Genomic DNA, 25957 nt, shown 5'->3' with positions numbered 1-25957 from the left:
ACTTAGGACCTCTAGAATCTTAACCACCATCTCTCCAGTCCATAATTTCATTTTTTATGCACTTCTAAGTAGTTTTCAGTTTCTATTTTGATCCCCTTAACTGTCTAGTTATTTTGCACAACTTTTCTACAGTATGTCTGTGAATATGACCCACAGGCTTTATCAGGTTTTAAAAGGTTAGCTTATGTGTAGCAAGAATCTCAGGGTCTTTTTTTGTTTTTAAGATTTACTTATTTTTTATTTTATGTGCATCAGTGTTTTGCCTGCATGTATGTCTGTGAAGGTATCAGAGCCCCTGGAAGTGGAGTTACAGACAGTTGTGAGCTGCCATATGAAGACCTGGAAGAGCAGCCAATGCTCTTAAATGCTCTGTTTTCTTTCTTAGCATGCCCTTCAGTGCCTAACAGAGGAGGCTGGCCAACTGTGGTGCTCGGGTTCCCTCTCCTCTTTATTTGCCTTTCAGAGGCGTCAGCTTCTCACGGGGCCTCCTGTGCTCTTCAGGCTGTTTTTTTTTTTTTCCCAAGAAAGCCTCTCATCCCTCTTCTTTCTTTCCTTTTCTACATTGTTCAACACACACAGTTACTGAGGAAACCTTCCATAATTAAACCCACTCGGTTCTAAGCAGCGGTCCTTGGCCTCCCCAAAGCACTGACACATACCGGCAGGGGCTCCCATTCTTGAACCCTGCCTCCCTTATCACACCCTCGAGCTTGCAGCCCGCCCACCCCCACCTCCTCAGAACACCCAAGGCCATGCACTTACCTCCTTCTGAATCTCACTCTTGAGGGCAGAGATCTTCATTTTCATGTCCTCTAGCTCGTGGTCTGGGAAGGGGTGGACCTGGGGACTGGCCTCTGACTCCTCAGGGGACGGGAACACTAAGTCAGCCAGGGGGATGTACCACTTACAGTCATACTGCTGATGCTTTCTGTAAGCAAGCAGGAGACATGAGCTAAGCAAGGCAGCCTCTTCAATGCAAACTGCTCACCCAGAGAAAAAACCTACCCATAAAGGGATCTGCTGAGACTCATGGGAGGCAGGAACACTCCCTGCCCTTGAGGACTTCAAGCACACGCACGTGGAGCATTGAGAATCAGGTCTGGGTGAGCCAGCGGTGAGGCCTGTTCTTCACCTTGATAGTCCTTCATCCAGTAGGACTTTTTATGCTTCTAAATATCTAAATCATTGTGTATCAAGTAGAAAGAAGCCGTGTGTGTGTGTGTGTGGGGGGGGTGCTCATGCTTTCCTATCACGAGCCTCACACCCTGCCAGCTCCCCTAGTCTATCCGTCCCGAAGCTCACATTCATTGTCCTTTACAGCAGGGATGGGCTACAGACGCTATTCTGAATGCCAGTTCTGATCCACAGGGATCATACAGAGCCCTGAGTTGGGGGTTACAAAATGACATGGTGGCACACGACTTTAACCCCAGCACTCAGAGGCAGAGGCAGAGAGATCTCCATAAATACAAGGCCAGCCTGGTCTACATAGCCAGGTCAGGCTATAGTCAATCAGTCAATTGGTCAAGCAAGCAAGCTAGTTAGCTACACCTACACCTAGTGGGAAAGGGTGCTATGGTTGATTATTAATATCTGCTGTGGGAGAAGGACTGAAGGTGGAGGGAGCTCCATGTCTTGTTACATGCTGCAGACCCTGTCCCTTCCCCGCTCCCTTCCCACAGACACTGGGCTCATAAACGTAAGACAGGAGCATAAACCCAGTGCACTGCTTCCTATCGGCTTCTCTGCCAGTCTACTTCTTGGGAGTCACGTCCTCAACCATAATAACCTCCTCCCTGCTTTGACTTCCTCTGAGAATTAGATTTGTTCCCAATTCTAGTCCCTTATGTTTCAACAAGCACACAGATCTTCCTCTATAGTGTGAGGCAACATACTTAGCACATAATAGGTTATAAATGTAGATGGAAAAATATGTGTAGAAATACGGAACAACTTTTTCTGGTCATGCACAGAGTTATATCCACACTACTGAAAAGGAGTTGAAAAGGAGCTTCCAAGTTAGAGTAGGGTTCAAATTCCATCTCCTCCATTTCTAGCTGTGTGACCTTAGGCAACTTACTTGCCTTCTCTATGACTTCTGACTGTGAGAGAGGAAATAGTAACCACTTTGTGAAGATGACAGAAGATTAGAAACAATGTATCTGAGGCATTTGTCACAGCACCTGGAGTGGCAGAAACCTCAATAAATGGCAGCAGATGTAATGAATAGTCGCAGAATTGCAGTTTTAGCACAAACTTTGTCAAACCAGGAATGGTAGTGCATGCCTTTAATCCCAGCACTCTGGAGGCAGAGGCAGGCGGATCTCTGAGCTCGAGGCCAGCCTAGTCTACAGAGTGAGTTCCAGGACAGCCAGGGCTACACAGAGAAACCGTGCCTCGAAAAACAAAAACAAAACAAAACTTTGTCAAATTCTTGAGTAAATTATGGCTTAGCCACTTAATATCACACAGAAAAGCAAAGCACTGGTTGTGACATCCAGCAGCAGTAAGAAAAATGCTTTTATGGCAAGGGATAGAAAAGGCAGAGCCCAAGCTAGATGAAGTGGCACACACCTGTAATCTAAGTACTCAGGAGGCAGAGGCAGCAGATCTCTATGAGTTCAAGGCCTACATATTGAGTTCCAGGACAGTCAGAGCTACATAGTGAGATACTGTCTTGAAAATACCAAAAAATTAAAAAGTAGATCCCCAAATTGGGCATTCTTTTAGCACAATTATGAGAAAAAGCACAAAACCATTAAAAAAAATTACAGGAAAGAAATATAGTCACAGAAGACTTAATGCTTACATTCAAGTAGGTTATTTTCTCCTGTAATATATTAAAACAACAGGATTTCTTGTTAGAAGAGGCTACAGAGTAAAACTGAATTGAACATACATGTTGGTCTCACACTGTAACCCTGGAAGCCTTCAACTCATTGCAATCTTTCTGTGTTAGCCTTCCTACAGACAGGAGCCACCACTCCTGGCTGGCTAACATGCGTGACAGACGGTGCAAGCTGCTGAGGATTCCATATGGGGCACTCCAGTTGTCCCCGACTGTGGCCCCACCCCCCACATTCTTACCCCGCAGAGGTCTTCTTCAGCTTGGCACACAGTAGGACATCCGTGAAGAGAAAGACATGCCGCAGCTTCCGGGAGCTCTCAGACATCTCTACCAGGAAGCCGTCCTTCACCAGCTGCCGAGTCTGAGGGAGACAGGACACCCCCACCTGCTCAGAGCCCAGACCCTGCCCTTCTCAGCTGTGCTCCCCTCTCAGATTTACTGTCTGTACAGCTAAGCGGGTGGCATCTGCCTTGTGAAGCAGCGTTCACCATGGAACAGCACAGCGCAGGGGCACACAGTACGCGCTTAACGTAACTCAATAACCGCACCCTCTCCCAGCTTCCCCTGGATAAAAACTCTCTGGAATGACTTGGTTTCTCCATCCCTGGCCATGAACGCCTCCAACCTCACAGTCCCCCCGAGTAGAGAGTTTGATCTAGTTTCAGCTCATCTTGCCCAGCCAGCCCACTCAGGCTCGTCTGTGCTACTTCTCAGCAGATTCTTCAACTTAGGGATGACAGACCCTGGGATTCCCCAAGGGCGTGAGGGGACTGCAGTGATCAGGCCAGTCAGAAGCATTTCGCTGCACATGAGACATGTGCTGTTTCCTCCGTGCCGCCCTCAGAGCTGTCATCATTTATTCCAGCCTTCTCTGTGTGCGCTATATACTGTGTGACCTACATACTCTATTTTGTCTGTGGGAGAGCATGCTGAGAGGATATGATTAAGACAGCCCGAGACTGATAGTGCTCTATGCCTTCTAGAGATTGTTTTCAGATATCCTCAGAGAAAGACAAACTAGTGCCATTTTCTGAGGTGCTGCAAACCAGGTCTGGGAACTGCGTGCAGACAGCTCCATGCCCCATTAGTCATGCTCCAGACCCTGTCCCTCATTACTTCCCTTCCCAGTAGACATGGGCGGCCCATAAATGTAACACGGGAACATAAACCCACTCAGCCTTTCCTCCTAAATGCTCCTTAATTATCTCGATTAGACAGAAGGCACTGAATCTAGGCCAGACTAGTGACCCCTGAGGGTCACAGTCTCCCCAATTCTTCACACTGCTTTCCCACTCATCCATTAGGAAGCTTCCCACACCATCCCAGGGGAGCCGAAAGGTCACATCTAGGTGTTTTCAAGGATGTTACAGCAGCTGGGTGGCCTAAACCATCTCCAGGACTAGTGTTTTCTGTTGTTAGGTCCACTGCCTTGCTCTGGCTTCTCTCAGGGGCTCCCTGAAAGCATCATCTAAATGGGACAAGGTGTGTCAAGAATGAGGTAACCAGAGGCCCAGCCTCTGGTGGGGGCAACGTGTCAAGTTTTACAGCCCAGTAATCATCTTAATCTGACCCTTCTGTGTGAGGATCTCTGTGCCAGCCTCAGAGATTGGTTAGACTCAGTTTCCTTTTCTATCTTACCAGGTTATTATAGGGACCAATGAGACAACAGTCTTAAACTTCTTAAATAGGACCTGACATGCTATAGATATGGCCAAGGGCTGCAGGCTTCCCTTCAGCTGTGGGCACACAGGACACTCAACATGATGGCCCGGCACCAAGGACAGCAGGAACAATGGACCTGGCTAACTGTCTACTCCTCAGTCGAGGTGTGAAGTTGTGAGAGCCCGGAACTCACCTCCCCCTTGGGGGTTGTGACTGCAGTCCGGCGGGGATCAATGTCCTCATTAATGCTAGACAGGAAATTCTGGGAGATTCGGAGGGCATCCTGAAGCAGTGGGTAGTCTGGATGGTCCACAGGTGTGTGCTTCAACAGATCCTGGGAAAGGATGTGGGCGGATGAGTTGAGAGGAGTGGTTCAAGTTAAATGAGAAGACAGTGGGGAGCATGCAATCCTCCAAAGAATTCTGAGAATTCCAAAGAAGTCTAAGGGGATACTCTAGGACCACACTCTAACCCAGCTATGCCTGTGAAATCGGAACTGAAACACCAGGGTCAGAGCAGCCGTGGTGAAGGCAATGCCCCTTTGATTTCTGCTGTGGTCATGACTTTTTTCCCTAGGGGTAGCAGTTGGGTCAAGCCTTATCTCACCAAGCAGCTGGGGAATGCTCATCTGCCCACTGCACAGCTGCTCCCAGGACCCTAGAGACCACAAGGCAGGGGATGAAGCAGCAGCAAGTGTCTGCCTCCTAGGGAGCATTTGGCCAAATATCAAGCTCACTAGCCAAGCTATATTTAGGACCTGGCCTTGTTGGCATGGTTACCATAGGCTAGGCAGGCACAATCAGGGCCCAGGGACCCTCTGCCTTGCTCCCCAAATGGAGTCTCAGTGACTCCAATGCCTTCACATAAAATTCCCACCCCACCCCTGGCCGCTCTGGGGCTCCACACTCACATGTAGGACCAGGGTACTCCGAGTGACTCGGTCAATAGGCTTGTAGAGCAGAGCTGAAAGGAAGGCCGAGAAAGGAAACAGGACAATGAAGTACAAACTCTGGATCATAGTGGTGGGCTTTGTACCTTTAATCTGTATTGTTTCTCCAAATGAATATTCACTAGGAAGCCAAGTGGGTTCTGTGGCAACCCATACCTCTGTTTTTACTCCACGCACAGGCCAAATAAGAGTAGGAGACACATAAGCTCTGTCCACTCCGGCTCCCTCTCCACTTCAACCGTCCTCTCCTCACCCAGTCCTGTGCTGGCCAGGTTCTCACAGCTGAAGTGCCCCCTGGACCCTGTCCACAACCATACAGACACACCCAGGTAGACCCTGAAAGAGTTCAGCACACTGTGGTGCCCTCGGGACTTCAGGATGGCAGAAGGCACCTGGCACTTTCCAGAAAGGATACCTCCCTCATGCCAACCATTCTCATGCGCTTCCAGTCTAAGGGCTGTTACACCCAGCTGGGAAACCCCATTAACAGGATCGGCTCAGGGGTCAAAAGGCAAGCTCCATCCTCAGGATAGTGGCAAACTGAGGAGCAAAGACTTCCTGAAAGAATTGCAGTTGAGTCTTGCTATAGAAGTCCCCAAGAAGCTGGAAAAATGCAAGGACAGCCAGGTCCCATGTGCCACACTCCTCTGTGACCCCAGACAGTGAATAATGATCACCGAAATTCATCAGGGACAGTAGAGGCTACAGCCAGCAGCCCAACACTTCCTGTGTCTGGTCTTCCCAACCTGGTAGCTCAGTGCTGGCCCTACACCTGGATCTTCAAGTCCCGGGACCAGGACCTTTGGAGTTCTGCCATAGGTGCTCTAAGAGACAAAATGTTGGTTGAAGAACTAGAACCCTAAGTGAATAGCCCACAGAACCTGGCCAGATCCTAGACACTTCACACTTCGACAGCCCCCAAAACAAAGTCTTCCAGAGCCCTAGATACCTTGTGAAAGGCTAAGCAAACACTTCAGGGAACATCCTGCTGATCTGAGGATGTGTTCTTAAGGTGTATTAAGCACCCTATCCATAGCCCTTGCTTTGCTGCCCTCTCTACACTCCAGCGACAAAACCAAAACCTCCAAAGGATAAACAGCTATTTTGCTGACATGAACATGCATTAGCAGCCAGAAAACACTGTTTTACACAAACACAACACCTGTAACTATTTGTAGCCCTTTCTTAACCAGCCATTTCTAGCAACCCCCTGACAGGCCATAGGAGATGGAATAGGCAGATCCATGGGTTTGGGGTGTACTGGGACAGTGGCAGGAAAGCTTGGGCGTGTGCATGGGTCTGAGGATGTCTAAGGCACCCCACCCACCTGTGGCTCAAGCCTTGGCACCACAGCAGGAAAGCGGATACCAGAACTGCTGAGACCTGATGGCAGACACAAGGTCAACAGACAGGCTTGGGGTGGGGGAGTCCCATCCCCCAGGAAAGCCGACACTGCATCACCATCCTCTGCAGCCCTCTCTGGGTCCCAGGAGGAAAAGGTTTCTGACTAAGCTCGGAGTCTGCAGAAATGGTGGATCAGGTTTCGGATGGGGGTATTAATATGCCTGAAGTCACCTCAAGAGTCCATCCGACAGGGCCACGGACCGAATTCTGCAGTCTTGGCATTGGTCAAGGGGGATCAGGCAAGGAAGGGTACCCCCAGTGCCCTTGCTCCCCCAGCCCCTGCCCCTTCCTTGTTCCTGGGCTCTGCAGGGCAGCCCACTGTCTACTCCTGCATCCTGCTACCACAGTCTTCCTGAGATAGGTGCCATCCAATAAGATGTCATACTTGTCTCTCTCCCTCCTCCAAGAAGCCTTCCCTGACCACAACTTTATAAACACCAAAGCCAGATCACCACTATGGACACGCTGGTCTCGTCCCATGTTTCAAGGAACTGCCTCGTGTGCATTGTTCCCCGTCTTTAGAAAGAAACACAATTTTCACTAGCCCATTCTTACCATGCAGAAACCCAGGCACATGTTACTTTGCCTCACAAAGCCGTGAGGATGCTGTGGGTTTTGAATTTTGGTTCACCCATGTGTCTTCAAGAGAGAGAGTGGCAGGCGGAACTCCACATTTAAGAGTTCTGGGAAAGGCTCCGTCTACCTAGGTGAGCACTAGCTGTAGAGGCAGCTCCTCACCCTACTTCCCACTTTGAAGCAGACTTCAAAGATTATGGTATCATGAGGACCAAAGAGACCCTAGACTCCAGGTTTCAGGGGTCTGCTGCAGTAAGACTAAGCTTCCTTCTCAGGAGGGAAGAGGGGGCAGAGAGTTGACCCTTTTCCCTTGTTAGAAAACCAGCACAGATACTTAAGTAGCCCCTCAGCCAGACCCAGCATTCCCTCCCTGACCCCTGACAGGGCTTCAAGTCTCACTCTTCATCGGACCCCAGTCTGTTGGAATCAGCGGTAGGGCAGCACACAAAGGCTGCTTCCACCATAAGCCCAGGACGCAGAGCAAGCCAGGGAACACGATGGGGACAATGGTCCTCAACAGCTAGCTCCCTGACATACGGCCTTTAGCAAAGAGCTGGAACCTGATCCAGCATCTTTTCTCCAGCAAACTGCCACCCTCCCCTCCACTCAGTTCAGCTTGTAGCGGGAGCCCCAGGTTACCACGGAGATAGGCACGCAAAGTGACTGAGAAGGGTGCAGATAAAACGCCTGGTGGGAGGGAAGAGGAAGGTCCTTAACCAGCTACCTGCCTCCTTGGCACACATGGGCCCACAGCAGCAAGCCTGGAGGCAGCACGTGTTCCTCACACCCTGCTGGAGGCAGCTTAGGTCACCCACCAGGTCTGGACAGCTCCCTGCCTGCATCTGATTTGGCATCCTATGAGCAGGAGCCTGACTAACAGCATGTGTCTGACCTAGGACACCTCCTCACCCCAACTGAAGAAGTGACACAGAGGATGTTCCAGGTCCTTCTGCTGAAGTGGGCGTGTGACCTTCACAAAGCAGCAGCCAGCCACACCCCCCTCTCCTGTGGACCTTCTACACTGAATGCTGGGACCTGGGCTCAGGGTCTTTAAGGGCTGGAAACACTGCTCCGGAAAACAACCAGCTACTCCCCGTTCTCCCAGAGCTGTCCGGAGAGGAGGCAGCGTGTGCACCGAGCACACAATGCACTGGCTGCTCAGCATCCTCTCTGCTCACGAAACAAAGAAACTCCCAACTTCTCTCTCCAGCCTGGGCTGTCACCCTCTTGTCTCGAGGGGCAGCTGTCCAGGCTGTCCCTCGCCCCACCTCAGGCCTTCAGCTACAGCCTGTCACCTTCCTTAGCCTCTTTAGGAAGTTGCTCAATGATTCTCATGCACGCACATGCTAATCCAACAGTTTCACACACAGCCTCAGGAGTACCTTTCTAGCCTGATCCTTCCATTTCAAAGATACTCTGCCCCTCTGCTGTGCAGCCTCTGGATTTCAACTCCAGACTGACCACAAAGCAAAATGCAAGTGGGTTCAACCACATGACCATCCTCCCTTCCCTGCAGCCCCTAAATCCTGCTGACCAGATTGAAGTCCATTCTAGCCAGTCCCCAGATGGCTTAAGGCATGCCATTTCCCACGAAGGGTGCCTGGGTTACCATAGGTGCAGTTACAGCAGAAGCGAATGATGAGCAGGATTTCCATGGCAGCCTCTATCACTGTAGCAGGGACCTGCAGCCATTGCTCCAGGCTCCTGGCTCTCCAAAGCAGTCCCACCACTCGGCCACCTTGCTGGCTGCTGCTGCACAACCTCCAGAATCAAGCAGCCGCTTCCTTCCTAGTGCTCATCCAACAAGGGGGAGGGCAGGAGTGTGGAGAGGCAGGAGGAAGGGAGGGGAGGAGGGAGGAGGGACCAAATGCCTGCTGGCATCCTAAGGAGGAGCACGTTTGTAGCTGGCCTGCTGCCTAGGGAGGAGAGGCAGGCACGCAGGCGCGCGCGCGCGCACACACACACACACACACACACACACACACACACACACACACACACAGAGGCTGGGAGGCCACCACATTCACACAGCCCATAGTTCACTACAACAAAGGAAGACAACTGTAATCCAGTCCACTCCCCAAAGTACCTTCCATGGTGACTGACGTATGGCTGTCCTTAGAGTCCTTGGGTCCTTTCACTTTGAGTTCCTGTGAGAGGGAGGAGAAGAATCACTGGCCTAACCCTCAGCTTAGAGGGAAGAGGGGCTCCGAAGACCAGGGCATAAGTAGTAAGAGACAGGGAGGCAGACTCTGGGAATCAGAGTTTGGACTGATTGCTAGAAAGTTCTGTGGCAAGAAGAACTAAGACCTGCCCCCTGATGCCCTGCTTCAAGAGGATGAGTGTGACCAAGTGCAGGGATCCCCCCCCCCCCCCCGCCAACCACTCCTCTGGGATGTACACACATTAGCCCTGGGAAGCCAGGGCTGAAGTCAGTTAAGTATTAGGTATGACAGCTAACTTTTGGGAATGAACACCCCTGAGCCAAGACAGAGGAGATCCACACACCTGAGCAATAAGCAGGGTGGAGATGGCCTTGAAGTTCACAGGCCAGTCCAAGCCATACCCTCCCCCATGACCTCTCCTAGAACCTATGACAAGTGACCCAGGAATGGGTGCTGGAAACAGACTTTGGGAACAGAGATCATTAGATCTAAACCTCTTCCACTTGCTTTAGACGAAGAGCTACCCCAGGCTTTGCCAACAGGACAGTGCAGCCCGCAACTGGAGCTGCAATGCAATCCTCACTAGGCAAGAGGAGCCGCTAGGAGAGGCACGTCCTCCTGGGAAGCAAGGGGCAAGGTAAGGCCAAGGTCACATGCCCACGTGGTGCTGCCTGCTCTGCCTGGGGGGGGGGAGTCAAAGCCCACACAGTAGGAGCTCATTTCCTGCACCATCTCCAGCTGTTTCTAGACAGAGAAAACCCCCAGGAGATGAGCCTGGAACGTGGGGGTGGTGGTTAACTCAGCTTCTCTAGACCAAGTCTGTCTCTCATGGGTGCCTGGATTCTCTGCTTTAAGGGATTTTGGTCCACACCCCCTCCAGTGCAGCCCAGAGGTATGAAATCACTGCTGCTGCAGAGAAGGGCCTAATTGCAGTAATTAAGTGGCAGCGCCAGCAGGAAGCATCAGCGTCATTTTCAGTGAGTGAGTCAAGATGAGCAGCCACCTGGCAGAGGGCCATGGGCCTGGCTCTGTCCTCTGGAATAGGCTTTGGGGTAGGGGGTACTAAATTCTGCATGGATGCACAGAGAACAAGCAGTCAGCCAGGTTAAGAGGGGACTGCAGAGTCTCCGGACACTCTCTAGACCATGCTGACCTCTGGATACCCAGGGCCCATTCATTACAGCTACTGTGAACACACCAGAGTCTTCTTTCCCAGAGAAGGCGGGAAGATGAAAGGAGGCATCATTTCTGCAGCCCCATGACTTCATCAAGAGGGACTTCCCCAGCCTTGTCCTGTCCTCCCAGAGGCTGGGGAGAAGAAACTGGGCACAAGCCTCCTCTGGAAATGGAACGGAACATGTGTTCCCAGAGGTGAGGCACCAGTTCCATGTGACTGTACACCCAAACCTACAGGTTCAGATCTGCTTTTTCTAGTAATCACACTGACATTTTTTTCCTCTTTTAAAAATTTATTTTGATTTATTTATTTAAGCTCTCACTCCCTTTCTCCATTTCTCCCCTTCTCCCTCTTCTTAAGACAGAGTCTCACTATCTACGTAGCCCTAGCTGACCTGGAGGTGGCTATATAAACCAGACTGGTCTTGAACTCAGAGATCCACTCGACTCTGCCTTCTGAGTGCTGGGATTAAAGGCATGTGTCATCACACCTGACTTCACATTTTCATCTCCACCTGCCCAACTGCTTCGTGGTCTCTAGACTGACCCCAACTTAGGTACAGCGTGGAATCCCAGCAGTTACAGGGAATTATGTGTCTCCCTTACTCTTCTAGCACCAGAGCTGGTGAGAGGGGTACTTGCCCTGACCTCAAATGGGTACATCCTCCAAGACTAGTAGCTTAGGAATGTTACAGGGGTCTTTCTGGATAAAGAACAAGCTGAGCCGATCCTAGAGGCCAGCTTCTCCCTGCCATGTTCTAGATAGATGTGCCAAAGCCAGGTGGGCACAGAGGTGCATATCTATAATCCGAGCACCCAAGAGGACTACTGCAAGTTTGAGGCCAGCCAGGGTTAAATAGTGAGTTCCAGGCCAGCCAAGACTATGCGGCAAGACCTTGTCTCAAAAACAAAACAACAATAACAATAACAAAAGAAGTACCAATGGCAGGGGATTTCATAGCTCTACCATACATAGGCAGAGCAGGGGAAGGCTTAGCTGCAGAGTAGCAGCAGGCATGTTCCTGGCCAAAGGGGTCTAAGGGCTTCTTCTGTCCTTAACTGACCCTGGCTGATTCCATGAGTGGAGTCTTGGACTTGCAAGTACCTTTCAAAACTATGTACTTAGTCCAGAATTCCTCAAACTTTCCTTCCTGACAGTAAGTCATGAGCCCGGTAGAATGTAAACTCCTGCCTCTGATCCATCCCTAACTACACCCCCTACCCTCACAAACAACCCCCCCGCCCCACACACACAAATAAGAAGATCCAAGCCATCAGGGCACACATCTGTAATTCCAGAACTCAAGGGGATGAGGCAGCAAGATTGTGGCCTGAGCTGCACAGAGAGAGAGTGAGTTATGAGACAGAGAGGAGATGCCAGAGAGAGAGAAGAGAGAAAAGGAGCGAGCTGTCTGAGAAAGGAGGAGCCTGGACCCCTGCGCTCCAAACAGTGCCTCTGGTGACTTCTTTTTTTAATTGTGTGCACACGTACGTAACTGTGTGTGGGTATGCACACAAATGTGGGTGCCTGAGGAGGCCAGAGGCATTGGATCTGCAGCTGGAATTACAAATGGTCACCTAACTTGGGTGCTAGGAACCATTCTAAGTAGCAGGAGCATTTAATTGCTGCAGGCCCATCATGGTTCCAACCTGACCCTCATCAGCAGAGTTTTGAGATGAGCTGGGGAGGTTCAAACAGCTCTTTCCACAAGAGAAGAAACAGAAGCCAAGGGTCAGGAAGTCACCTGGAAACATCATGGGGAATATCGCCCCCTTTATTTATTTATTTATTTATTGCTTCATCTGTTCTACTTTCTAACCTGAAAAAAAATAAATCAAACCAATCGATATTCTTGTATTAAGAGGAAAAATGTCAGATGCAAGAAAGCAAATGTCAGGCTGAGCATTATTGTGGTGAACAGCTTCCCTGGGGCAAGCAAAGAAGGAATCCATAGACTTAGAAGCTTCTCAAACTGTTACCAGAACCCAGGGTGGATGGGGGCGACTGTAGGGAGAGCTGCCTACCTCAGAGATCTTCTGGAACTGGTTGTTGGACTGGCTGCACTTCTCAGCTGTCTCCAGAGCGACTTTATAGTTATCCACAAATGCTTTGTACACGCCGAGCTGGCTGGCCTGCAGGGAGGAGACAGGGATGTGGGGAGTGGAGGGTAGGAGTGGGATGGAGAAAGGATTACTGAACAGAAGAATCACCCGAGTTCCTGAAGCCCCCTTAGCACTCAGAACCTCTAGCTCAGCTCCACAAGGCTTGCTGGAAACCAGGGGGAAGACAGAGATGAATATACTACAGTATCCCTTTGAACTTGACAGTTTCCATGGAAACTGCCTCAGCCAATAGTTAGCAAGGGGGTACTGGGAGTGGGGAGGGCAGGGCAGGGCTTTTGTTGGCCTGCCAGAAATTCTACATATCATAACACTTGCTTTTTTTTTTTCTTTACTTTTTTTTTTTTGTTGTTGTTGTTAGTCTTTTTGTTTTTTCCTTTAGTACCATCAAGGTCTTTCAGGACTTGAAGTTTCTAATCCCTTATACTTCTTTCACACCTTAGAATTAAGCCAGAACAGGGGAGACAAAGTAGCCTCAGGTCCCTTCTCCATGCTGAGTCCCACTTCCTCAGCCTCCAAGGAGCCAGACCCCCTGCCTTACTATATACCTACATGCCACCTGGATCCTAATACACGTGTCCTGATTGGCAAAGCCTCATTGCCATTATGAGGCAAGGATGGGCCCATCACCCTTTCTTCAAAAAGGAAAACTGAGGCTTGCTAATTTAATTGCTTAAATATTTATGGTTGTTCAAATATTTCTTTGGGCTGTTTACAAGTATTTCCTCTTGAGAGAACAAAGAGTAGGCGTACAAATTAAAGCTACAATTCCATGCCGTGTCCATTTGAAGATTCAAAATCTAGAATCTGATAGCATTAAGCTTTGGTTTGAGACCGCAGACTATAGTTATGTCAGTACAGCTAATTTGTCAGTGACTGATCAAATTGACCACAGGCGCAGCTTCAGCCTATGACTTAGCAAATCTACTATTAACCCAAACCTATGTTGTCTAATACAGTGGCTAAGAGAAACATATAAATATTGAACATGTACAATGTGGCCAGTGCAAAACTGACGTATGTTACATGTAAGAACTCCACATTGGAGGCATCCAGGAGGCAGAGGCAGATGGGTCAAGGCCAACATGGTCAATACAGCCACTTCCAGGACAGCCAAGAATACACAGTGAGACCCTGGCTCAACAAAACAAACAAACAAAACAATAACAAATCCACACCGAATTTCAAAAACTTGAAATTATCCCCTACATAAACATATCTTTTTTCATTTGTTTTTTGAAACAGTGTCTCACATATTCCAGGCTGGCCTCAGACTTGCTATGTGTTGAGAATGACCTTGAACTCTAATCCATTTGCCTCCACCTTCTGAGTCCTGAGACTACAGGCAGATGTCACCGTGCCTAGCCTCACAGTCCCCCCATTATTTTTTTTTAATATTTATTTATTTATTATACAATATTCTGTCTGTGTGTATGTTTGCAGGCCAGAAGAGGGCACCAGACCTCATTACAGATGGTTATGAGCCACCATGTGGTTGCCGGGAATTGAACTCAGGACCTTTGGAAGAGCAGGCAATGCTCTTAACCACTGAGCCATCTCTCCAGCCCCCCCCCCCATTATTTTTTTTTAAGTTTATTTTATTTTGTATGTGTGGGTGTTTTACCTGCATCTATGTCTGTGCACCACATTATAGGCAGTTGTAAGCCACACTTTGTGGGAACTGGAAACCAATTCTGGTTCGTCTGCAAGAGCAAGAAGCACTCTTAACTGCCCAGCCAATCATTCCAACCCTTTAAAAAAATTTTATTATCTGTATGTGTATGACAGAAGTATGTTGAGTTCAGGTGCCCATGTGCCACAGCTTTCAGGCCAGAAGACAACTTTCAGGAACTGGAGAGATGGCTCGGCAGTTAAAAGTACTGGCTGCTCTTCCAAAGGACCCAGGTTCAATTCCTAGCACCCACACAGTGGCTCACAACTGGCTGACTCCAGTCCCAGGTGATCTAAAGCCCTCTTCTAGCCTCAGTGGGCACCTACATGGTGCACAAACATATGTTTAGGCAAACACCTATATGCATAAAATAGTCAGGAATCAGTTATATCTTTCTATTATTGTGGAATCCAGGGACTGAACTCAGGTTGTTGGGTTTTAGCCCGAGTCATCTCACCGGCTCTGTGTGTCTGTGTCTCCCTCTCCCTTTTCTCTCTGGTCTTATTGTATTGTCCACCTAGCCTCAAACACCTAGGTTCAAGTGACCCTTTGGCCTCAGTCTCCCTGGCAGCTGGGAGTCCAAGCAGGCACTGCCACACCTACCTTGTATTTGTTTGTTTTCCATCTTCCTGGAGATCAAACCCAGAGCTTTGGGTATGGGACACAACAACCTTAGCATGGAACTATTTCCAGTCTTTACTTTTAAAAACTATGGTTCCTAGTATGGGGAACATCGCTAAGTGTTAGAGTTCGTCTATATACATGAGGCTGTGGGTTCAAACCCCACTAGTACTTTTTTAAAAAGTGGCTACTAGGACATTTCAATGTATATATGTGGGTCCAGCAGACAGCTCAGTGGGCAAAATAGCTTACTGCACTGAGTTCACTTTCTAAAGCCATGGTAGATGAGAATCAATTCCTGAAAGTTGCCCTCTGACCTCCACATATGCACCACGGCTGCCCTCACATCTATACTCTCTCACACATGCAATAATAATTAATAAAATAATTAAAACTTATATGCTCCTCACAACCTATTTCTATTGACTAATACTGCTCTTGAAAAACCTGGACATGACTGTGCCCAAGGAGGCCTGAGCAAGGATCCTCACGGTAAGAGAGGGGAACAAATGTCCACAAACACAGGAACTCTGACAGACACGGTTCAGATGAACGAACACCGACACGTATCAAACCCAGTGGTGACTAAATTGCAAAATGCATACACATAAGCGCCTGCACATTTTAAAAGTGCATGCAGGGAGGGAGGGGGAACTGGGATTGGTACATAAAAATAAATTAATTAATAAAAATTTTAGAAAAGTACATGCAGTATCATAAGGACATGAAATACCAAACAAACAAACCGCAGTCTACACAGCTCCATATAATTCCCAGCAAGCTGCTTCAAAAGAAAAAGAGAAAGGAGGAGCAGACTTCACCTCTGTTTATAATACTTCATATTTTTTTAATTTTATTTATTGTTTATGAGACAGGGTGTTAAGTAGCTCAGGCTAGTCTCAAATTTCCTACGTAGCCAAGGATGCCCCTGAACTCCTGATCTTTCTGTTTTCACCTCCCAGGTGCTGGAATTACGGATGTGGACTGCTGGACCTAGACTTGAATCCTCTTTTTACTTTCCATTTTGAGGTAAGACTTCACTAAGTTGCCCAGTCTGGCCTTGAACTTGTAATTCTCCTGTCTCAGCCTTCTGGCTAAAACTTAATTTTTATTAGACAAGTTCCCTGGGGGAGGGGCCCATAAAATGACTCATCGGGTACAGGCACTTGACACATTGCTTGCTGAAATTTGACCCCAGAATCCATGTAATGGTGGAAGGCGAGAACAGATTCTATACACCCTTCCCCAATTGCCCATACACCCTATGCACTCACACAGATAATAATTAATAATAATAATAATAATGTTTTATAAGAGAAAGGTAAGAGGAAGAAAAGGACAAGTAAAAATAAAATAAGAGAGAAAAGGAAAAATGTCTCCGCTGATTCTAACACCTGTTACTCAGAGCTGCAGACACAGTTGCTGACAGTATTATCCTCTAGACTTTCTGGTTTAGATTTTTTCCCACTGAAGCAGCGACAGGACACAGCTGCTGCAGGCTTCCTTGGGAGCTTCTGCTTCCAACTAAGGTGTTAGGAAAGTATGTTGCTCCTGTGCCCCACTCAACATCGCTCTGTTCCTTCAGGACACAAAGACTGGGCGTAGGGTGTAGGGACAGAGGGGAGGCCTTCATGGAAGCTGGTGAGGCTGCTCTTGGTACAGGGAAGCCAGAGTGGAGAGTATGAACTGGGCCTCTGGGGAGGAGAAAGGCCCAAGGAAAGTTCCTGGTAGAGGGCTCAAAAGCACTTTTCCCCAGGAGCTCCATGCCGCAGGACACGTCCCAGACAGACACTTCCAAAGTCAGCACAATCTTCCAGGAAGGCTTCCTCTACCCTCTATTCTCATGACTTTTCTTTTCTTTGTTTCAGAGTCTCCCAGCCTGGTCTCAAACTCGCTGTGTAGCTAAGGTGTCTTTTGCCTCAAGAGTGCAAGGATTACAGGTGTGGCTGACCACATCCAGTTTTATTTAGAGAAAGGGACTGTACTCAGGGCTCTCTGCAAGCTAGGTAAACACTCAAGCAGCTGAGCTACACCCTGGTCTCCTCCATTACCATGAGAAAAACAAAGCATGGACGTGTGTCCTACCCTCTTGTAACCCAGAAGCCACCTGTGTGCAGGGGTCATGGGCCCTGCCAGGTACTTTCATCTCCATAGTTACCCTTGACTGGAAGGCCAGAGACCCAGAGTCATTAACTGGGAAGTGCAGGTTGCTTGGAAACAGGAGTTTGGCACTGGAGTGATCTCATAAAACAAACAGCAGAGATGCTAATTTCCTTCTCTTGGTAATGGATAATCAAATACCCAGAGACTTCATCTGAAATAAACTGTCTCCAGATGCCTAGCTTGCTCTGGCTCCACCCAGGCCTTGCCAAGCAAGCAGCCTCAGGATGGCAGACATCAGTTCATGATGCTGGGGTTTGGGGACAGTGGGAAGCAAATTCATAACTGGACCAGTGGAGCTAAGACCAAGGGGACTCTGGGTCCAAATGATACAGACAAAATGGTAAAGCTATGCATGGTAGCTCACACCCGCAATCCCAGAAGCACTTGGGAGGTGAAGGCAGACAGAGAGTTGCAGGTTCAAGGTCAGCCTGGGTTACAGAGACCCTGCACCAAAAAGCAACAGAAACATCAAACTGGAGAACTCTGTCTCCACTCTTGCTACCTGCCCTCCCATCAGGGCTTGGGGTTCTCTATACCTGTGAAGGCTGAGAAGCAGCTGCCCCAAGCCAGTCATCTCATATTCTGTGAACAGGGAAAGATGACTAGGTATTTACCATCCCTGCACCAAGGGAAGCAGTTCAGGGTCCTCTACAACCAGAAGGATGGCATTCTGGAAAACAACACCTCCTGAGTACCTCTGCCTAAAACAGCAGTAACGACAACAGCAAAAACAGCAAGCGTTTCCAGTTACTCACTCACTCCTGCCAATAATCCAGTACCTCTCTTTATAGAGGAGAACGCTGAAAACAGGAGGCAGGGTAAGCTGTCACGGGACCTTCTACAGCAAAGCTGGGATTCAAAGCCCGCTGTGACCTGGCTCTGGTTGTGCTTGCCTCCGCCACACTTGTGACTTAGGACATGGCTGTAGGACACAGGTATCTCCTTCAACACTCAGTTCTCCCCAGCCCCAGTCAAGGTCACGATGCACCTATCCATCCACTCATTCACTCATCCATCACTGAGGTGGTTCTGGGAGTCTAATGAGAAGAAAATATGGACTGTTCCCAAGTTTATTGCTTCAGGTGGACAGCTGGTTATGTGATCATAAAGGACAAACACAGGGCTTGGAAAAGCTTCTCTGAGGTCATTCTAACTTGGGAACAGACCAAGGAAAGCTGAGGCAGATGGGGAAGGCCTTTTTATGTAGACAAAGCCACAAGTCTGTAGAGGTCAGGAAGTGCGTTGGCATAAAGGGGACTCGGACAGAGCTAGGGGAGAGAGTGTCATAGAAGCCTTGGCGACCAGAGGACTTCTGTGAACATCTTCAACACTAAGTTTTGCTCTTCCCCTCTGAGCAGCAGCACGGAAAGCTGGCTGGCTGCTGGTGCTCGTTGCTCTGGGATCAACCATCAGTCAGCACCGTGGCAGTCCAACTGCTTTGTTTTGCAAAGGCAGCCCTAGGATGCAATGGCCCCCCAAGGTCTCAGGTGAATGGTCCTTCTCCTGAAGCCTGACATAACGCCTCTTTGTCCACAGAGAGATAGAGGACCTGCATCCTGGCAGAGGAAGTTCCATTCCAATTCTCAAAGGACCCCCCCCCATATATATGAAGCAGCATTCCCCCAAAACACTCACACACTTGACCTGTCTCCACTTCTATCCTAGAAACACTTTCAGGGCTCCTCTAGGATGGGCCCAGGTAACTGAAAGATCACAGGCCTAGACTGGCCTCCAAGAGCTCAGAGATTACCCAGGACTCAAGAGAGCCAAGAAAGCTACAGTGACCAATCCTTTCCCAGACACCAGACTGTCATGGAGACAATGCCCTCACAGGAGACTCACCAGCTTCTGGAAAAGGTGGCCCATGGTGACTTGGCTGTCCCATTGCTGCACCTTGGGGCAGAGGTTGTCGTAGAACTCCTTGTGGATCTCGTAAATATCCTGTATCTTGTAAAAGATGGTCTCGATCTGCTGGATGGTGAGCACGGGCTGGGAGGTGGTGGCTGTGGCCTTCAGGGGTTTCATGGGCTGAAGAGGAAGAGGAACCAAGTGCAAAGGTGGGGATGAATAAACCAGAGCGTTGGCAGGTCCCAGGCGATTGTGACACTGATTGACACGCAGGGACGCCCAAGTCCTGCCTAGACAAGGCCGCTGCTAAGGGCAGAGCACCTGAAACACAGTTTCTGTCTCAGAGCTGTTGTCACAGGTCCCAACACGCCATATGCAGAGAGGGAACCTGACAGCGGCAATCTGCCCCAGCAGCCACAGCAGGTCCCTTTCCCCATATGAGCTCACAACCTCTAGCCCTTGGCCCGTATGCATTCACTGGTCCATTTAACAGGTTCCTAGTCTCTTCCACAATGGCCTCATGTCCCAGTCATAAGCCTCTTTGTCATGCTTCAGTGGAAGGGAGTGTTGCCTGGTAGTCCAGCTCCTCAGCTGCTTCCTTTTGAGAAACAGAAAGCAGTTCTAGCACTCAGGAGGTAAAACCATGAAGAGACTCAAGACCAGCTCAAGCTGGTCTGTTAACGGTAGCACTGCATGCAGCAAGGTTGAGGCAGGAAGACTGCAGACCACGCTGGGCAGCAGAGGCCGTGAGAGATTGTCTCAAAACAAAATGGAACAACTGGCTCAGGTTCACTGGTGTCTCAGTTCTCACTCGCAGACATGCAGACATTGCGAAGCGAGCAGGATCTTTCCCACTGAGTGAGTGTGGTTTTGGTCTCAAGACTCTTTCTCAATGCCTGCTGATATGAAAATGAAAGCAAACTGTCATCCTTGTTTATTGCACCAAGATCACCAGGGCTCACAAGTGGAAGGGACAGTGTAGATGGTAACTCAGCCCGATCCCTAAGCACTGCCTTGGGACAATGGGCTTTGGGTGAGTGCCTGTGGTCCCGGCTGCCCAGGAAGCCGCAGCAGAAGGACTACACCACTATAGGAGTTTGATAACAGCCTGTAAAACAAAGGGAAACCCCCATCTCGAATGTTAAAAGATGAATACACACTATACTACAGTGGGCTAGGAGACAGGGTATAGAAATATGGGCAGAGAGGGCACACATAACCAAGAGAGCAGTCTACGGAAGATATGGCTAATATTCTTCCATCTGATGGCAGTACGGAAAGGGGTCTCCAATAGCCTGTGTTTCCCTGCAGACCTAGGAGCAGTGGGGAAATGACAGGGGTCCAGCCTGGGCTCACTAGGCTGTCAACTCTCACAGGAGGAGGCCATGAGCTGTCTAACAAGAGAGCATGGTTGAGTCAACTGCTGAAAGAGCTGGCCTAAGGAGCTCACCTACACTGAGGGAAAACAGGTCGCCCTGGCTCCCTCTGTGTTGTGACAGTCAGCCTCCGGGGGCCACAGGAGCCAGCCCCACTGTACTCCCGCTTCCCCTATCTCCTCACAAGAGGATGCCTCAAATACCCAGACATTATCTGACTTCTGACTTTCTTCATCCTCCACATTCTACAAAGTCCAGATACAATGACAATTCCAGGGTCAAGAAGACCCACTGAACCTCTTGACACTAGAACCAAGTAACCTTCCGTACCAAGTTCTCTCTAGAAAACAGGATGGGAGTCAACCTGGGTCAGGCCAGGCAGTGTGGCCTGGAGCCCTGAGCCTGTCATTTAATAGTTGATACCCCATTTCTGGGTGTATCGTCACTTTATTGGCAGGCTCCCGAGGAACTAAAACGGTAGATCAAATATCAAAAGTCACACATTACATAATGTATCTAGGGCCTGGAGAGATGGCTCAGTGGTTAAGATTGCTTCCTGCTCTTGCAGAAGGCCTGGGTTCAGTCCTCAGCACCCACATGATGGTTCAACACCACCTGTAACTCCAGTTTCAGAGGATCTCATGCCCTCTTCTTGCCTCTAGCTGGTGCATGCGTGTGGTGCGCATAAACTCATCTAGACATGCATGCATACACATAAAAGATAATTAAAAATCTTTAAAGATAATAAAGTATCTAGTCCATGTTTGGCATATAGAGGACAAGCAGTACTGTTATTCATCCTGTGAAAAATGAATCAAGTACCAGACATAAGGCCAATCCCTAATACCCAGAGGAATGCCTGGAACACATACAATCCCATTCCTCATGGGGTTTCCAGTCTAGTAGAGGAGACAAATGAAACACAAGTCAGTGATCCAGCATCTAATTATACACACCAGTAAACGCAATGAAGAAAATAGGGAAAGGACCCCCTGAGGCAGGACAGTCAGATGGCTTCTCCAAAGAGGGGACATTTACCCTCAGAAACAGGGAGGCCTAGGGAATTGTACTCCTCAAGATTTCCTTGATGGCTGATCTGGAGACAGAAATAGGTTTGGTGAGAGACAGGAGATGAAGGTCGTCAAGCCTATGTGAAGTGGGCAAGGAGAGGAGCTGAGGCGGGGCTGGATGGACCACAGCTTTGACCACACCATTGACCATGCAATGACCCAGCATTCTGCAGAGGAATTTCAGTGGAGGGAGCGACAGAAGCCTAGTATGTGGGAGATCATTTTGATGATCCCTGATCTCCTTTCTTAAAAACATTAGACTGTATTTGAAAAATGGATTGAAACAAATCAAACAATATGGTAGCCAGTGTGAGGCAGGATAATCCCAACTTGGATCATAAATCCCAACTAAGTGGTTTCAAGACTATGCTGGAGGGCTGGAGAGATGGCTCAGCCGTTAAAGGCCAGGCCCACAACCAAAAATAGAAGACTACACTGGAGCAGCAAAGTTAAGGTTTCAAGAAGAAGGGACATCTAATGGGGCCTCAAGTTGGAGAGAGGTGAGCAGGGGGAGAGCTGCATGATCACACAGACAAGGGAGCAGGCGAGCCAGGAGAAAGGCACACTGCTCTCCCATGCCCAGGTGGAAGGATAAGGGGACTCCCCTTCAGATGTGACGTAACAGGCTACCCTCTTCATCTCTCAGGCCCAATGGACAGGTACAAATTGCCACAGAACTCCAGACACTCATCCTTGCGCCCTGGCACAGTCCCCAGTGTGGAGGGAGCAAAGTAAATTAGGAGAACAGTCCTGGGAAGGCCAAGATTTCTCAGAAGCTGGCTGCTGGGGAAGCACGCACTCATCTACCTCCTACGCCAAGACAGGCCCAACAGCTCTGCTTCCTCCTAAACTTCCCACTGTCTACAAAAGGGGAAGAAAACTACTCTAGCCAGGACCAGTCACACGGACCAGCCTGCACCGGAGGCATGAGACTTTCTCACCAGATGAACGACTTTTGCTCTCACCCCCATTCTCCACAGGGAAGGGGGAAAGGCTGACTGGCTCTCCGTCAGCTATTTTTATCTCAACACTTACATACAGGCCTCTAGGCCAGTCCCCTCTCACTGAGCTTTGACCCAACATTGCCATTAGGGCCAGGGAGCTAGCACACTGGCCACCTCACACACCAGCCACCTCAACTCTCCTCCCCGGTACAGCTGTATGGCAAGGTTGTTCTCAGAGAGAACCCCTGGGTGATCTCAACTCTGACCCTGGGAGCTTCTCCCAAAGATAGGGCTGGGCCAGTTCTGACCTCACACAGTCATGTCTGCTTTGTCCTCCAGCAAGTGGTCTTTCGAAACAGGAGAAAGAAATCTGCCCACTTCCTCCACCTCCTCCCATGAAGGTTTGGCCCCTGCCAGGCACAGTTACTAACCTAGCCTTGCGCTCAGGGAGGAGGTGTAGTTAACCTATCACGCAGATAAGCAAGGGGCGATGCCCCAGGACTATGACAGACAGAAACAGCAAAAATGAAAGGCTAAGAGAAGGAGGCAGTGGGGCTAGCGGTGGCAGCTATGGCTCCAAGGTGAGATGGACTGTAGCCAACAGTCCACACCTGCACAGGACCTGTGTAGAACTACAACCCATCTAGCTTTCTCTTCTTTCTTTTACAGCTCCATCCCCTATCCCCAAACCTGGGCTCCTGGACTTCAGGAGTAACAGACATGCATCAGGAACAGTAGCCTCAAAAAGATTACTAACCATGGCCCCAGTCAACACCCAAGGGCTGGGGACAGAGCCCGGTGTGGCTTTGCGTCTGTTGTCTCTTTCTGCCCACGTGTACAGTCTTAGGTACACAGGTCTAGTTCTTCGCACAACAGGAAGTACTGAGAGGAAAACAGACACACTGCACTTCCAAGTCACTCCCTGATGGATAAGGGTGTCTGTGGTTAAGAGGAGGGGGAGAGAAAGCCAAAGAAACAGTTTTGCCTCTAAGCTAGACCACCCAGGAAAAGCAGCATTGATCTCCCCAGTAAGTGGAAGGGGAGGCCTCCAAATCTGTGAGGGTTGGAGAGACTGAGAGGATTATCCAGAGAGCCAGAGGCTGCCGAGAGACCAGCCCACCCATTCCCTGGGCCTTCAGCAATAAACCTTCCTGCTGGTCTTTTCCCCACCTGAGTGTCCAGAGTGAACAGGATGGGAGTGGAGGGGTGTGCAACCGCACAGCACAGTCCTTGTGCCTTTGGGGTAGGAGCTGTGAGGAAGGTGTGGCAGGGAGACTCCTCCCAAATCTATCTTTGCTCAGATGAGAACATCTGATACAGGAGGTTGGAATGTAAGAGAGGCAAGCCTCTCAGGAATACCTCCTCCCCCCTGGGGGTGGGGGTTGGGGAACCCAAAGACTCTACAGCCTCTGGATATAACATTATACTTGGCAAGACATCGCTTTTCAAACTCACTGTTATCTAGAACACAGAAGGCAGAAGCAGAAAGATAGTTCTGAGTTTGGGGGTCAGCCTGATCTACATAGCAAGACCCTGTCTCAAAACAAAACCAAAAAGAACACAGGGGCCTTCACCTGTCTTTGCTCAGCTCTGTGGGAAATAGTAACCGTGCCAGGTAACACATAGGCCCTTTTCTAAGAACCGAATACAACGGATTACCTTCACTACAGTCCCAGGCAGAGTGCTATTTGTGAACCCAGACTGCAGACAGAAATAATGAAACACACAGTCTTCCCACTGCACACAGGTAGGGTGTGAAGTGGGGGCTCACAGCCAGGCGGTCCAGTGCCTTTCAGATCTGCATTCTGCTGGTAATGCAGTTTGGGGTACAGGTCTGTCTGCTTCCTATCTTTAGTGCCCAGTACAACCGTACTACGTTCTGTAGGATCACCTGATCTACTCAACCCAGTGAGGGAGACAGGTGTCAATGCAGCAATGTTTTGCTACTATTACTTAGCTGTGGCCATCGATGCTCTGAAAACACTAGTGTTTGGACTTTCCAAGGCAGAAGCCATGTTATATGACTTTTATTATGGTATATGGTTACCATTGTTCAACTTTATTAATTATTGTTAATAATTTAAGGTACCTAATCTGTTTACAGGTTTGTACTCAAAGGAAAATACATCATATAACTAGGATTCAGTGCTATCCCGGGTTTTGCAGGCATTCACGGGGTCTTGGGATAGATCCTCAGGAGAAGGGAGGGGCGACTGTATCATCTTCAGACAAGAAAACTAAGGATCAAAGAGTTTATGCTTTCCAAAGGTAACCTCTCACCTGCTTGTTCTGAGACAAGGTCACATTTTCTAGCTCAGGCTGCCAACTAACTCAGAACTTCTGCCCCAGCCTATGGAATGCTTGGATTTTAAGCAGACACTCTCACATCGGGCAGAGCAGTGGTTTTGAATCCACACAACATTTTTTGTTTTTGTTTTTTGTTTGTTTTTCTCTGTGTAGCCCTAACAGTCCTGGAACTTGCGCCGTAGATCAAGGCCGGCCTCAAACTCATAGAGATCAGCCTGCTTCTGCCTCCTAGGCGCTGGGAATAGAGGTGTGTCCCACCACTACCCTGGGAATCTACAAAACATTTAAGAAATAACTGTAGTGGGTCAACATGTAAGTGTAACCTTAGCATTTGGGAGGTGGAGGTAAAGGATCAGGTGTTCAAAGCTAGCCTCAGCTACAGAGTGAGCTCAAATCCAGCCTGGACTGCAGGCTGCATGAGAAAGAAAGGGGAGAAAGAGACAGGGGTAGGAGGGAGTAGAGGGGCAATAATAAAAGGTTAAGGGCCCCTGTACATCACCTATACACAGACATCCTGACAGCACCTAACCTTTATTGCTGATGATGCACATGAACTCTTTTCCCATTTGTTCTAAAATACTGATTCAAACCTCTACACTTTCACAACCCACCAAGGGGCTGAGACGCACAGTGTGGAAACAATGCACTATCCCTCCATCAACAGCAGGGTAAGGCTGTGTCCTAGTCCTGGCTCTAGATTCAGACCAGACTCCTATCTGCCATTGTCTCCCATTTGGAAATCATTACTTACCAAGGAGACCCTGAAACAAGTTCAGCACAGTGCCCTGCAAAGTAGCTTTACAATCCAATAGCCATTCCTTGGGTCGTAAATGTCAAGACACTGAGCGATACCTCATATTACAGCAAGTATATAAACGTTATCTTACTTAAGAGGACCATCGTCTACCGGTCTACATTTATCTCTGATTCTCTGGGGGATTTTATCTATTTTGTTTTTTGAGACAGGTTTTCGGGCTGGCTGGAACTCATTTTATAGCCCACACTGGCTTCAAACTCATGATGATCCTCCTGTTTCAGATTTTTTTAAAGCAGTA

The 25957-nt window shown here is 49.0% G+C and overlaps 1 protein-coding gene across 4 annotated transcripts in view; it reads right to left on the bottom strand.

Annotated features, from left to right (window-relative positions):
* Abr (ABR activator of RhoGEF and GTPase) overlaps window positions 1-25957 on the bottom strand; it is a 195141-nt gene that overhangs the window by 43213 nt on the left and 125971 nt on the right. For all 4 annotated transcript variants that reach the window (XM_087910294.1, XM_087910297.1, XM_087910295.1 and 1 more), the window contains 7 exons: window positions 19200-19385; window positions 12806-12913; window positions 9529-9589; window positions 5421-5473; window positions 4704-4844; window positions 3088-3209; window positions 763-928 (listed from right to left, as the gene is read on the bottom strand). In XM_087910294.1, the coding sequence (XP_087766420.1) occupies window positions 763-928; window positions 3088-3209; window positions 4704-4844; window positions 5421-5473; window positions 9529-9589; window positions 12806-12913; window positions 19200-19385 (837 nt within the window). The remainder of the gene's footprint in view (window positions 1-762; window positions 929-3087; window positions 3210-4703; window positions 4845-5420; window positions 5474-9528; window positions 9590-12805; window positions 12914-19199; window positions 19386-25957) is intronic.

This window comes from Myodes glareolus, chromosome 9 (genome assembly GCF_982192425.1).
Source record: "Myodes glareolus chromosome 9, mMyoGla1.1, whole genome shotgun sequence".
Taxonomy (NCBI): domain Eukaryota; kingdom Metazoa; phylum Chordata; class Mammalia; order Rodentia; family Cricetidae; genus Myodes; species Myodes glareolus.
Note: the sequence above shows the minus strand (reverse complement) of the source record. Positions and strands in the feature narration are given on the sequence as shown.